The sequence below is a fragment of the Cyprinodon variegatus genome, unplaced genomic scaffold (genome assembly GCF_000732505.1).
Source record: "Cyprinodon variegatus isolate N-32 unplaced genomic scaffold, C_variegatus-1.0 Scaffold224, whole genome shotgun sequence".
Lineage (NCBI taxonomy): Eukaryota > Metazoa > Chordata > Actinopteri > Cyprinodontiformes > Cyprinodontidae > Cyprinodon > Cyprinodon variegatus.
Window position 1 is genome coordinate 808,486 of NW_015150677.1, and position 14,963 is coordinate 823,448.

The 14,963-nt window shown below is 37.3% G+C and overlaps 1 protein-coding gene across 1 annotated transcript in view; it reads left to right on the plus strand.

The window, feature by feature from the left end:
* LOC107088612 (solute carrier family 25 member 36-A) overlaps positions 1 to 11,632 on the plus strand; it is a 20,770-nt gene extending 9,138 nt beyond the window's left edge. The window contains exons 4-7 of the mRNA XM_015380897.1: positions 466 to 566; positions 8,153 to 8,219; positions 8,353 to 8,642; positions 8,753 to 11,632. Coding sequence (XP_015236383.1) covers positions 466 to 566; positions 8,153 to 8,219; positions 8,353 to 8,642; positions 8,753 to 8,946 — 652 coding nt within the window. The 3' untranslated portion in view covers positions 8,947 to 11,632. The remainder of the gene's footprint in view (positions 1 to 465; positions 567 to 8,152; positions 8,220 to 8,352; positions 8,643 to 8,752) is intronic.
* The last annotated feature ends 3,331 nt before the right edge of the window (positions 11,633 to 14,963 follow it).

The window sequence follows — 14,963 nt, forward strand, 5'->3', positions numbered from 1 at the left end:
TATATATATATATATATATATATATATATATATATATAGGGAACTGCCTCACTTGAGAAGATCCTCTGATGCTAATGAGAGGGTGAACCACTGAGCACGCTCGTTAGCAACATACATACTTCATCGTGTGATCCTTTTATGGTTGCAGCACAGTGTCATCGGGTTTGATAGCAGTCTGCAGAAATGTTGACTAAATCCTGGGATTATTTATGGACTGAAGATCAGCTAAGGTCAGAGATAAATCCTGTATTGGTGACATGGGATTTTTGCTTACATCCGGAAACAAAAATTAAATCTCGTCTAATATTAGTTTTGATTTAATAAATTTCATTTCTCTAAATTGAGGTTACATTATTTCTTAGCTGGGATGTTCATATTTTAGCCTGGGAAAAATGAACAGCTTGGTTTTAGTTACATTTGCCAATCATGTCTGACCTCCCTTTGTCCTGCTTTTATCACCCACAGGGCAATCTATTTTGGAGCATATTCAACAGCCAAGGAGAAGCTGAATGGAGTGCTGGAGCCAGACTCGACCCAGGTGCACATGTTGTCTGCTGGGATGGCAGGTACTGACGGCTCCCTCTCTTCTGTCCTCCTGTCTGTCTGTCACTGTCTGATCTCCCTGTCTGTCCGTCAGGCTGCCTGGGCAGTTTGTCTCACTGATGGGTTTGATTTAGAAAACATTCAATACTCTGTGTCTTCTTTAAGACAACCTTAATCTTTAGTTTTTTGTTTGTTTTCATCTGTCATTGTCATCGTTGACATTATCCCAGGCACAACCCTCCCCTCTTACCTGAAGCATGGTGAAGCTAAATGATATTGTCTGTTATAAGAAGGCATTATCTAGCTGTTTCATGTGTAACACTAATAATTATACAGTAATTGGTCCATCAGAAAGCACAATTTAAGACTCTAAGGATCAAACCTAGGTTGAGTAAATGTTTAGTTTATTTGCTGAAAACTATATTGTGGTTATTTTGATCTACTGTCATGCTCTCTAAAATCTGTATCAATGTATTTATCTTCTAAACTTCAGAGCATGCCAGTTAAGGTACATCTTTAACGCCAAACTCTCTTTCACCTCATTTATTTTGCTGGCGATGCAACAACTCGCCTCTTTGTAGTGGCTTACGGTGAGCATTTAGCTGTGGATACATGTCCTTTAACCGGAGGTCAGACAGTCATGCAACCAAACCTCATGAGATGATTCATTCCAGATAATTTTCATAGCAGATTGGAACCGTGCTTTGCAGAAACTTTTACACTTTAAAACCACAATCTTTAACGTTGTCATTGGTTTTTTTTTATAGACCAACACATAGAAGCACAGAATTGTGAAGTGAAAATGAAATCTGTTACGTCTGGTCCCCTTTACTCTGGTGCCTCTATGTTAAACCGAGAACAGCTAACCATCTTGTCCTAAATAAGTAGAATCCTTTCTGGGGTAATGGATGGCATCAGAGAGCAAAAAACACAACAAAGATGAAATAACACATCAGACATGATGGGGTAATGTTATTGAGACATGCAGTTGACTAATTAAACCACATCTTTGACTTTTTAGTGTCTCAAAAGCCCAGATCAGTTCAGGATGGCGGTATTTAAACACTGCAGAGAGCTTTTTTTTTTTCTTTTTTCGTATGAATTGTTGAATCATCCAAGGAGACCATGAATAAAGCGAGGATCTAAAGGAGCGTGTAAAATGTAAGACCTGTAAAATATCCACAGCTCAGGTGCAGTCTCCGACAGGACACTTATTGGTCTATTCTAAAAGCTGCTAGAAAAAAAAAAAAAAAATCAGTTTTTAGCAAGTAGCTTCTTACCTTCCTGCACACTGATGCTCTGCTCACCAATACAACACAATTTTACGACATATTTATTTTTCATTCTACAGCCTTGCACAATTAGACTTATTCCAAAGACCCATGATGGACATAAACACAACACATTCATTGGAAAACCTTCTCTGGTCAGATTTTAACTTTTCAGCCCACATGTAAATCTGGTCTTGCGATAACTATTGCTCCACATCAACCCAATCATGATATCTCTATAGTGAAGCATGGTGGTGGCATCATCATCCTGCGTTGGAGCTTGTCTTTTGTTACGACAGGGTAATACTGAAAGGAAACCTGTATCAAGACCAAATAAATGCACTTTCCTACTGGAAGCTGATTCTAACCCCGCCACAGTCTGATCGAGCTCCAGCTGTAAGGAAAATGGTTTTCCTTTTACTTCACAATTATATGCTTCTCTGTGTATCACATAAAACCCTCCATAATAAACAGAGGCTATTGGTTGTAACATAACTTCATTAGAAAGTTGTACAGATCAGAATACTTTCAAGGTTCTTTGTATGTGTTAGCTTTGTACAAGAAATGCAAATAAATCTGGTCCTCAAAGTTTAGGTTGTGCTTTCCACTCCTCTCCCCACTGTCCCTCATGTCCTCCATTTTCCTTTTTTTTAATTTTTCTCTCGTCCTCCCCTACCTTTTTTTATTTTGAAGCCTCTCCAGAGGCGTCTGTAAATAGTTTAACCTCCCAGTTGTGACTTAAACAGTGTGGTCTGGGCCCCCCCTTCTTTGCTTTGTGTGTATAGAGAAGAAAACACGGCCCCCAAAGATCAACCGGGGCCCCCGGCACTCGGGCGGACGCGTCAGGTAGCACCCCATTTCTTTACACTGGTATGATGAAAACCATGGTGATTTTTATCAATACTAGAGAATTTCCAAATGGTGTTTAGTTTGTAATGATATTACCATTTCTTATGGTATTTTGTTTAGAGTTAGAAGACACTCCTCCCCCTTCCCCCCTGATATGTTAACAGCAGAACTAAAGACACTTTTTTTTATTTATTTAATTTTTGTTCTTTTGTCCACACTAAAGAAATGCTAACCTTGTCACCGTGCAGATGTTTGCACAGTTTGTCTCATTCTGTCTTTCGCCATCACCCTTTCTGATTGGTATTGCTTCAGTCAGTTCTTTCAGGGGAAGCTGTTATCAGTTCATGCTGATATCAGCCTGTAACCTGAGGACTGGTGAGATTTCAGCAGAAATTCAGATTAAAATATCTCAATTTTGAACAGAAAGTCAATTGTTGTTTCAGTGAACATCAGTTTTTGAGTATTAGACAAATGGATGTAAATAAAATGAACTTCTAAGCTGCTAATGGGATTTCTTCATGTACTGTAGATACTATTTAAACACCTCCAAAAGGTAAATATAAGGAAACTTGAGCTTTGACTGTACAAATACTTGATAATTACTTGTTAAAACACACAGCTCATAAAAGACACTCATAGCTGAGGAACTTAGTACTAATTTCATCTATCTGTCTTGAAACTCATCTGTTTTTAACCTCTCCTCGCAACTAACTGAGAATTATGAAACTGAGCTTGCAGGCTGAATTTTACCCTGATTCAGTATAATTGCTTCCAGTTTCATAAGTCAACTGTATCGAGGAGTTCCCCTTATGGCCTCCCGGCCTGGAACTCTGGGCTGCTTTGCAATTGGAGGAGAGAAGCTGCTCCCTCTCTCCTGCCCCACTCAGACTTATTTTCTGAATCTGACTCTTGTGTCTGAATGTAGGTCAAACCCCTCTGGAAATATTGCATGTGCATTAAAGGCTTATAGAAGGACCTAAATGCAGAACTTGCAGCAGCATGTTCGTAAACACGTGCAGCTTTCTGTAGAAGCTGAACAAAGGAGGTGGAGTTGCACAATATATGGATGAACTGTGCAGAGATTAGCAACTTGGTGCAACTTGAAAAGCTCACTTTCACTGCCAGATATAGTCATGAATTATTGCAAGGTGACAGAATTTTGTTCTCCCCACTCAGTTTTTTTCTTTTATGTATTGTAAAGGCATGAAAAGTAGAATAAGTAAAATCAAGGAAATGCACCTTAAACAATTGCCACATAAATATCTATTCAGAACTTTTTTTGTTTACTTTCTGTCAGGTTTATATCATTTCTATGATTTATTCTAAAATCAAACTAGTTTATTTTTACATTATATAATTTAATCATTGATAAACTCATTCCTCCATCATGACAAGTTATTGCAGCTAATGTGTCCTGCAGAAATGATTCATGCTTTTTGAACCTCTTTGCATTTTGTCAGATAAAAAAAAAAATACAAACTTCAATGCATTTAATGAGAGAGACTAATGCAAAGTAGGCAATAATTGTCAAATAGATTGCAAACATAAATGGTTTTCAACAGATTACGAGTAAAAAAAAAAAAAAATTCGGTCAGGTACAGCGTGCAGACCTACACCTATGTGGAGTTTAATCTCTGTGTCAATCAGGTAATTCTGTCCTGGTTACCCTGGAAACGCTTTAGAAACCCACAGCTTCTCTGTTTGTAGGTCTAAGGGTGTCTTAAAGAAAACCCCTTTTTGGATAAAATAGGGAAACGAATAGCCTTATCATTTGCTACTGATTGCAACTGATTAAGGAGCTTTAATCAAGTAAATCAAAGCAAAACTTAATTGCTAGTATGTGCAATATTGTTGAGGAGGAATGTAACTATGCTTATCCCCCTGAACACATCACTGATATTGGCACTGTTATGATGTTAAGGATGCTGTGGTAAAACTCTTAAGACCCGGTGACATTTAGCTTCAAGCTTCACAACAGCCAAAACCATGCAGTTGTTCTAATCCATCAAATATTCTCTGTTAGTGACCATGTAAAGAGAATTCCCAAATTTTCTGCCTAACACATTATAAATGTTAAACATGTTGTCCTATGCCTGTAAAAAGTCCCCCAACCTTATATAATTGCACTGGAATTAAACTTGGGTTTCAGTATGTCTATGTACTGTAGTCATACTGCTGCTTTCAACACTGGCCACGCCCCCTGCCGTCCCAGCATTATAAAAACGAACCATGCTGCTTCTGAATTGTTGCCAACTTAGTGCCTGTATTTAAAGTCTTTTAAGACCCCTGGAATTCTTAGTTTTGTTTTTAATCATTTCGATTCAGATGGGTGATTAATACAACATATTTTTGTGGTGTGACAAACTGAGAACACAAATTAATTCATACCTTACACAATCTTTAAAATGTCTAATTTAACCTTCAGACATTTTATAATTGAGACTGTTTATATGTCTATATATTTTATAGACATTCTCCAGAAGGCTTGAAGGTGTAACTGCAGCTAATGGTGGTTTAAAAATGCACATCAGGATGATTCTTCTTTTTTTTTTTTTCTCCTCAAAACAAAATGGAATAAAACCATACCAAAATAATACCAAAGTATCTAGATGGTTCAAGCCGCAATGCTCAAGGAGCATGAATAGTTTTGCAAGGCTCTGAATTAGCTGCAGGCTGAGCTTTGATGAGGATCCATCTCCATCACATCATTTACCACCATCACTGATTTCTGTTCTGAGTTTGTCGCCACGGCAAGGTTAGCATTTCCACCTGCCTGTTTCAGTTAGCATCTTATCTTTTTCTGTTAGTCTAGAACATGACTGGCAATGGCTCAGTGATTGTGAGGAATATTCTTACAGGTTATTGTATTTACTCTGCGCTTCAGATAGACCTGACGTTTGGTTTACCTTTGTTTTCCTTCTTAAAAGGCATACAATGAAAACAAGACATTGTAACTGAAGTTGAAGACTTGAATTAAAAGTGGAGTAAGTAGATGGTGCATAAAGTTGGGTCTACAGTTTAAAGAAAGATGTGAGGAGGGGGTGCACCCCCCCACCTCCCATCTTTTCTCCATCTTCTTGCTCCAAACGTGGGTATGGGGTTGGTGGGCTTTGGGGTAGATATGACTGCTGCTTGTGTGTGACTGGTACAGAAAAGCCTGTGTCTATTTTAGGGCTTTACTGTAAAGCTTTCACGCCTGCGTGATTGGGTGGGAGACCCCCGCCATCTGAACCCCCCTATATCTGCAGGCTTCTAGCTGCAGCGGGGAGGAGCTGGAGGAGCTTTGCCCCTCCCTCGTGAGTACACGCCATTAGACGCTACTTCATTTTACTTCCCTCTCTTTTCTTCTTCTTCTTTTTTTTGTTTTGTTCTTCTCTTCTTCTCTCCAACAGACCTATGTAATCCGTTCTGATGCAGCTCTCTCCACATAGGTCTCTGTTGCAATGCTACTCTAGATCTGTCTATTAGACCATCTCTGGAACTAGAAGTTTCCTGCACAGGGCAACTACTAAGGATTTTCTCTTCAATTTATTGCTGATTTTGGCTCATTTTATTTTTTGTAAATGAGGCAAAAGGCACATTAATAAACAATGCAATTGTATAGCCATTAAATAAAATGCAATTAATCATGTACAACATTTGAAACTGTAACAAAAATGCATAAAATCATTTTACAGTGTTTAGGCCTACACTTTCCTTTAACTGACTGACCGTAATTTTTGCTTATCAAGATAGCAGTAAAACATTTCTGGCCACTATTTCAGTAAAGAGCTCAATTAAAAACAATCCCCAGCAAATGTATTATTTTGCTGCTGACCTTCACCAGTTGTACTCGGGTCTGCCAGCGTTTAGTTTGCACACAGTAATCAGGCAGTGGCCACTGTTTCAGCACATGATCATGAAGAGAAGTGAGCAGGACTAGGTTTGTGTTTTTGAATAAACTTTAGACGACAGATTGGAGTTTTCAGAGCTAACTCCAATTTTATAAAGCTTTCCTTTGCCAATACTGGTTTTATGCTGTTTCTGTTTTTAAAGACTCTAAATAACAACTTTCAAAATGTTTGCTAAAGTTATTGAAATTTATAACCTTAGCACTTGATTTTTGTAAATAAAACAAAGACTTTTCTCCCAAAACAAGAGGAGGTTATAAATCTAGCTCTGTCTGCGTCATAGGAAATGTTCTAATCTAGTAAAATTCTTGATCTTTTTATACAGTTTTTTTTTTTACTCAAACAAGACAACCAAAAGAGCAGGAGCATGTCTTGTGCAATTCTTTTTTAAATAGATTATTTCTCTAACTTACTTTGCACATATGAAAATGTCATATTTGATAATATATCTAGACTTTTTTAGATTAGAAATAATCTTGAAATTCTTCGGGTGGATTTCACTCCATGTTTGTACAAGGAAACAATAAGTGTAGAATTAAGAGAACTTACCTTTTGACTATCTGCAATTAGCATATTTAGCTGTAGTAATATAAACTGTCTGTGGATATTACATCTAGAGAACCCCAACCACTTTAAATCAAGCATGTTTCATGGACAATTTGATAAAACTGCTACTTGGCTCTAATTCCAGTATTGACCTCTGTCCACTGTTTATAGGTAACAGACTGAATGAACAACTGACCTTCCTCTGTAGAAGATACTATAGTACAGCTGATCTGTTTGTGTACTTTATCTGATTATTTTTAGTTACCTTATACCAAAAACAGCTGCAGTTTGAGCCTTTTTTCCTCAGTAACAACTTCAGCAATGAAAAGTGTTGTTGGCAGGTGAGCTGTTTTTGTGCTTAGATATGGTGCATTCACTGATAGTGAAAAACTATTGGATTTTTGAGACTTCTTTGTAATCTTTGTAATCATTCAGAACACAATCGAGTTTATCTGTGCATCTCTAAAATTCTACTTTTAGTGAAACTAAGGGGAAAATTCCCCCGTGTTTGAAACCCAGATTCTGAATGAAAACTTTCAGATTATCACAGCTGCAGATTATGTTCTGATGACCCACAGTATCGCTCATTATTGTTATATTTAAAATATTTAATCCTATAAAATATTTAATCCTAAGTGAATAGTAGCAAAATTAGGCCTAAAAAAGAAGTCTGCTTGACTTCATTTTGCTGTTTTTCGAAGATTAACTATTAACTATTTACTATTACAAAATATCAACAAATCACTCAGAATAAAGCTTGTTGCTTTCATTCAACCTAAAATAGATTTTACCCCATTGATTTCTACCGTGAAGGAGAAATTTTATTTATTCATTTTTTAATTCACTAATTCTATGTAATTGATGCAGCTTTTATCTGCATTTATCAAATTAGTGAGAGCTTGAGTAAAAAAAGATAAAGCCAGTTTTCATGTTTTGTGAACTGCTTTCTCTCTGTCCTTGCACAGTGTAGAATTTCAGTGCAGCTTATTTGTTTGTGTTTTGTCACGTGTCGAGGAATCCGTCTGAACCTTTGACCTCTTCTGAATTCCCCAGGGTTCACCGCCATCACAGCCACCAACCCTATCTGGCTGATCAAGACCCGTCTGCAGCTCGACTCAAGGTGAGGCGCCAAATGTTTCTCGGTCAAAAACAAACTCTGTGCTTCAGAGTTTCAGCAAACATGTCTGTAGAATTTCTGCTCTTTGTGAAAGTACTTATAAAGCCCTCTAAACTTGGTGTATTTTTGACCCCAGGAGCCTAGGTGAACGGCGTATGAATGCGTTTGAGTGTGTGCGGCGGGTGTACCAGGTGGATGGCCTCCGAGGTTTCTACAGGGGAATGTCGGCGTCGTACGCTGGCATCTCTGAGACTGTGATCCACTTTGTGATCTATGAAAGTATCAAACGAAAACTGCTCGAGTCCAAAGTCCCTACCAGCGTGGACGAAGAGGATGAGTCCTCCAAGGATGCCTCAGACTTTGTTGGCATGATGCTCGCAGCAGCCACATCTAAGACCTGTGCCACCTCCATCGCCTATCCTCACGGTAAGCATCTCTTTAAATATGTGCAGATCCACAAGTTGCTCTAATAAATCTTGAGAATCTAAAGGCCAGTTTTTATCTTACTGAATTATTTCTTTATTTAATTTCTGCAGAAGTGATCCGCACACGGCTACGAGAAGAAGGCAGCAAGTATCGTTCCTTCTTCCAAACTCTTGTGACAGTCCCCAAAGAGGAGGGGTACAGAGCGCTGTACCGTGGCCTCACCACCCACCTCGTTAGACAGATTCCTAACACTGCTATCATGATGTGCACCTATGAGGTGGTGGTCTACCTGCTGGGCCGCTAGCAAACCGCGAACCTCTCCTTCCTGTTAAAATAATGGACGATGGTAAAGAACCCAGAAGGAGGCCTTTTTGGCTTTGAATGGTAGGTATGAACCGTGGAAGAGAAGACCAAAGGAAACCTGAAGATACTCTAATGGACCAGAGAAAGATGAAGGAGTGAGATGAAGCTTATGGGGAGAGCATGGCATCATTAGATGGAGGGTACACAGCTCAAAGGAGAGCTGCAGTAGTTAGACATCTGTTGGATTTGACTTCAAGTTGTATTCAGTGGTGTAACAGGAAAACATTGTTTGGATTTATCCGTTTGGAAGAAAAAGTTTTAAATTAAAACAAATAAAAACTGCAGTTTCACCTTGGTGGATGTTTGGAGACCCCTGTCAGAATGCATCAGGGCTTATTTTGAGTCCTTTTCAATTGATGACAAATCTGTTTTGCACCCTTTGTCTCTAGTAACCTGCACTTTTCCACATACTTTAAAAAAATATCAAAGCTTATGTTAAATTTGAGACAGAGGTGTCCTCAACCACTTTCCTTGCACTAAAGACGGTAGGACTCCAAACATTCTCCTCTAAACACAGTCTACCAATGCTTCCCAATAGGAATATCAACAGGTGCAGTAGTTCAACTAAAGGTGACACTTTATATTATACTGATATATTACAGTGACATTTTCATAAGCTCTCCCTTAGTTTTAATGAGGCCTATGGAAAGCGCAAAATTACATCTTATTTACTGTTTTTTTCAATGCGTTTATTATTGTGTTCTTTTTTTTTTACCTCAAAATTTTACTTCCACTTAATTTTCCCAGAAATACTTGTGCCACGCTGTGCAATCAGCACAATGTCATGACCTTTCTGTTACTAAGAAGTCATCGGACTTCAGTCGGGTGAAGCAAACAGTTGCTTTTACACAAGAAAAGACACATTGGCTAAAGAGGCTAGCTCTTCACACTGCTGTATCCTAGCATTTTAATTCAAAGTTAAGTGGAAAGAAGACATGTGGTGGAAAAGGGTACACAGAAAAGATAAGAGCAGAAGAATGCAAAGTTACCGTTATGCAAAAGTTTCGCAGATTGACAAAATGTGAACTGAAAATTTTTTTTTTTTTTTTTTGCTTTGTGCTATAATGGCTGTAATAGATCAACTTTTCCTAATATTCTAATTAATTGAGCAACACTGCTCTACATGGCAGGAATTGAGTAGTATCCACCCAAACACTAGGTTTAAAAGCTGACTTCCTGTGTGTGTTTTCCTCCCTCTGAGGATGACATGGTTAACTGGAATTCTGCCTCCTGTTGGAAAGCATGTCTCATAATTCAAAACGTAACGTTTAAATACCCACATTAGCTCAACTTGAAGTCACTACCCAGAACTAAATGGCCTTGAAACGGGACGTTGAGTCCTTTATAAGATGTGAAGCCTGCATCTGGTTGTTGTTGAGTCCTAAAAGTATCTTCTACTGGAGAGTTAATACTTGAACATAATGTGACGGTATGAGGAAAATGTTGGAGTGGAAGGATTCTCAAAGGTTCCTTATCTAGAACCCTGTTTGCGTGTGAGTATGCAGACGATGTGTTTGTGTTCAAGAGCATCTGGTGCATTTTTGTTCATGTGTGCCTGCATGTCGAGCAAATATATACTCCTAAATTTCCATCCACTAACTGTTGATCTTGCAATACAGTGCAGTTTGGAGTGTGGAGAGTGGGAACTTGGGTTCCAACTCACACCGGTCCTTCCTTCCCAGTGGCTTCCAACTGATCTGATAACGTGCACTTTTGTGGCCTTTCAGGGCTCGTGCTTTGCTTTCTATTGTGTGGACGGACTAAACTTGTACATTGTGAAACGAAAAACAAAAGTATTACTGTATTTCAAAATCGTATTTTGCGCAACCGTTATCATAGCAGATGTTTGTACAATTTAGACTTTCCATTTGTTGTGAAGGATGTTTGTAAATATAATATAGTGTGTATGAAAATCAGTTTGTGTTTCTCCTTGAGCCCCTCTTCTGCTGTAGTTTGCAAAAGATGAATTCATTTTTGTGCAATTGAACCTGTTTTGACATTGACTGTGGACTTGCATATAAATAATCGCTTGGCTACTTTTTCCTGTGTTTGTATGTCACAGAGCTAACAAACGCTGCAGATCAAATAAATTTCAAGAGTCAGAGACCGAGCATTGGTTAGCTTTGGCAGGTTTATTTTAAAACTGCTCCAGGTTTCAAAGGTTTGGTAGCTCTTTCAGTGAGAATGTTATATGTGCTTTTTATGCTGTACCAGAGTCTGTTTCATTGTGGTTTGTTTTGAAGATTACGTTTTGTCTGCTTCAGGATGTTCAGAAACCGGAATGATCTCAGACACTATTGGCTTCAATATCTGCCTCAAATGGTTTTTAAACAATAACATTGGTTAGCTGTAAAAGTTGAAACAGATCCCCTCAGAGAGCCCTTTTTTTCTTTTTTTATCGTTATTTTTCCCCAGAAGAAATAGGAGTTTAAAATCAGTTTCTCCACTAAGAGGAAAAAGGGGAGCTTTAATGCTTAATGTTCTTGAACGTCCCTTAAACTCCCTGTGTTACAATATTGTTTCAGAGGAAAACTGATTTGGTGAAACCTGTACTAGCTGTTTATTTTCTGTTAAGGCTGCAAACCACTCAATGTTTGTAGATTGTTTTGGTTGTTTTTTTTTTTTTTTGTCTTTACTGTCCATATAATGCAGTCAAACACTAAAAGCTTTGATCTATGCCACTTTGGTGCTTGAGTTCACATTACCTAAATGTGACAAAAGAAAACAACTGGACAAACCATGTGAACATTTCACTCAACGTCTCATTAATCTCTGTGAGCAAGTCGCTGTCTTTGAAAGGTTCCCTTGCATAGGATGCAGCCTAAAAACGGATTGAACTATGCTATAGCTTTTTTTTTTTTTCCAGCTCTGTCGTTTTTGTGTCTGTATGTTTTTATTTCTGTTTTTTAAGCACAAAAGCCAATAAAAATCTCTTTACAACTACAAAGTTTTGTTTATTCATATTTCTAGTTTGTAGCTAAAGTCTGGGTCACATTCAAAATGTTTCTACCAATAAAGAATCTTTGAATTATTTTTCACTCTATTAAATGTATTGTTGAACTCTGATATTTAGATACCTTATATAGAATAACCAGAACTGGTTTATTTCCTGTTTGACATAAAAAAAAAAAAACCTTTTTAATTTATATATCAATAATTACCAATATTATCTAATTGATTAGGATGCTAATTTTGCTATTTTTTGTTAAATGTAGATCTTAACACACTAGAATTACTGCACTAAATCAATTTTGAAAACCTGGTGATTTCATAGCTATTTGAGGTTTTAATAGGTTTACTCGCAAAAACCTATAGAAAGACTTAAAGAAAGACAGCTTTTCAGTATGCAATCTTTGCAAAATTTCAGATACCAGGGAGAGGGTTGTTGACTCTCACAAGTCGGGGTATAACTTCCAGAGGTCTGACTGTTAGGCTTCTATGTTTCAAGCAATAACATGCAAGCGTAAGATTATCATTTGCCCTGCATGGTTTTTATATATATATATATATATATATATATATATATACCCCAGAACAAAAGCAAACGACAGGGATAAGTTGCTGGTTACATTGAGTTTCATTATCCACTGTAATACAAAAATAAAAACAAAGTTTGGTACCGATATAGGCTGTTGGAAATCATTAAAATCATATTATTCTTGTCACAGAAGCTTCTTGTTACATCCAGAAAATAATTGAGTCTCCTTTTCTCATACAAAGGATAAATAAACAAGCTCTGTAATACATTAGAGATTGTTCTGAACAGAGCACTATCCTTTTAAATTTCAATTTAAAGTTAAGTAAATTATTCCCTTTCTAAAAAGTAGAATGGGTGGCAGATATCTTAGTTATTTGCTTCCTCTACTGTGGAACCAACTCATATCTGCTGCTATAGGAGTTGGGTGCTGAAGGACCCAAAGACCACTTTTCCTCATTCTTGTACTACATTCTATCTTCTTTTTATGTATTATTTCCAATTGTTTAAACTTTTAACTAAATGTTCCCTTTCCTTCTATCTCTCATCATAGTAACTACACCTGACCAGGGGTTCTGTTCATGTAGTAACACCACCCTGTGTTTGTGTAGTTGGGGGCACAATCAGCTCATATTTACTGTTTACCTTCTGTTAACATAGAAAGTATACCTGCATCAGTGCCTCTGTGTTATTTTTGTTTGTATGGAGTTGTCTTCTTAAACCCCCCAGCAGCAGAAGGCTGTTCACGCTGAGCTTGGTTCGGCTGGAGGCTTCTATTTGTTCAATGGGAGTTTTTATTTCTACTGTCACTATTTACATGCTCCCCATTAGGGATTGCTGTAAAGTCAATGCAAGTGTCTGTCCTCCGCTGCTACATGCAGCATTTACTCCTTTTTGACAGAGAAGCAGATAGTGCAACTTAGTGGCTTAGTAAAATCTGCTGCTTTCCTTAGATTTAAAACTTTTCAGCTGATTTGAATAACAAACTGAGCCTGACTGCATTCTTTGATAACTGGAATTAATTTGGCTGTGTATCTGTCTGCATGATTGAAGTCAATTTGAATTATTATTTTTTTTTCTGTAAAGTACCCTGAGATAAATTTTAGCTTAATTAACAGAATATAATAAACTGACTAAAAGTTTAATCGGTAAAAAAAAGAGAAGACTTTACAAAAAAAAAAACAACAAAAAAAAAACATAAAAATCCTGATTACAGTTTGTAAATGCACCAGGGGACATGAGGGTTTATTTTAGAGATAGGCTACTATATGGTTCAAAAACTCAATATCTTGACTTTTTTTTCCCATAAAGGTCATCATTATAGTTGGAGGAAACAGAGGAAAGCCACAGAGCACCTATATAGCTGTGAAGTATGACAGTAATGTTACAGGATGTTTAGTTGCGAGAGGAGCAGATGCAGTTCAGATATCATTAATGTTTAAAGTGCAGCAAACATTGAAAGAAATAACACATAGAAATACTAAAGCAGCATCTCAATTTGGCAACTTAAAGATAGGTGGTTTTAAATACCAAATTAGCTTCAAACAAGCTAAAATTAAAGTACAAAGTCCCAACCCCAGTCTCATAGAAAAACTTTGGGCATAGCTGAAGATGTTGATGTATTAAGAAGATAGCCTCTAAACCTGACTCAGTAACATCAGTTTTGTTCAGAGCAATGGGACAAAATACCAACAAACTAAAATGAAACAGAATACCCATGATGTTTGACCAACCTCAGGTCATTTTACTTCTGTTTATTAATATATAACTGCAGCAGATACACTTCACAAGACAGATATCCTTTATGAATTTGCCTTCTGTAGAACTCATAACCCAGGTTTATGTAACTCCCTTTATTGTCCCACAATAGGGAAATTCACTCTCTGCATTTAACCCATCCCCTTGAGGAGCAGTGGCCTGCCAATGTGTGATGCCCGGGGAGGAGTCTGGGGTTAAAGGTTTTGCTCAGGAACCCAGAGTGCAGACAGTGGAGATCATACCAGGTACTTGCAACCTTTTGACAGCACAAGCACATTGCTCCAACTCACTAGGCTACCACTCCCTGTAAGACTAGTTTAACTAGTTAGTTTAGACTAGTTTAATGACAATCTTTTTAGTCACTGTACATCAATATCTAATCTATTTGTATAATATATACAGTATGTATGTTCTAATATTTAAACCAGGAAAAATTTAAATGTAATCTTCAGGAGAGCAGGGGCAATGTATTTGTAATTACCTATATTGACCAGGAGGTGGGGCTAAAATCCTTCTGTTGACTCATGAAGTCATTGTTTTAGGTCTCAGGTGAAAATGAATCAAATTAGACAGTCTTTAAAAAGTCGCGTTTTCTTCTGTTTTAACAACAGCGCACATTATATTAACCACAAAAAAGGTATATTAGCGTCACGCCCATGCACCAATGTATGATAGTATATATATATATATATATATATATATATATATATATATATATATATATA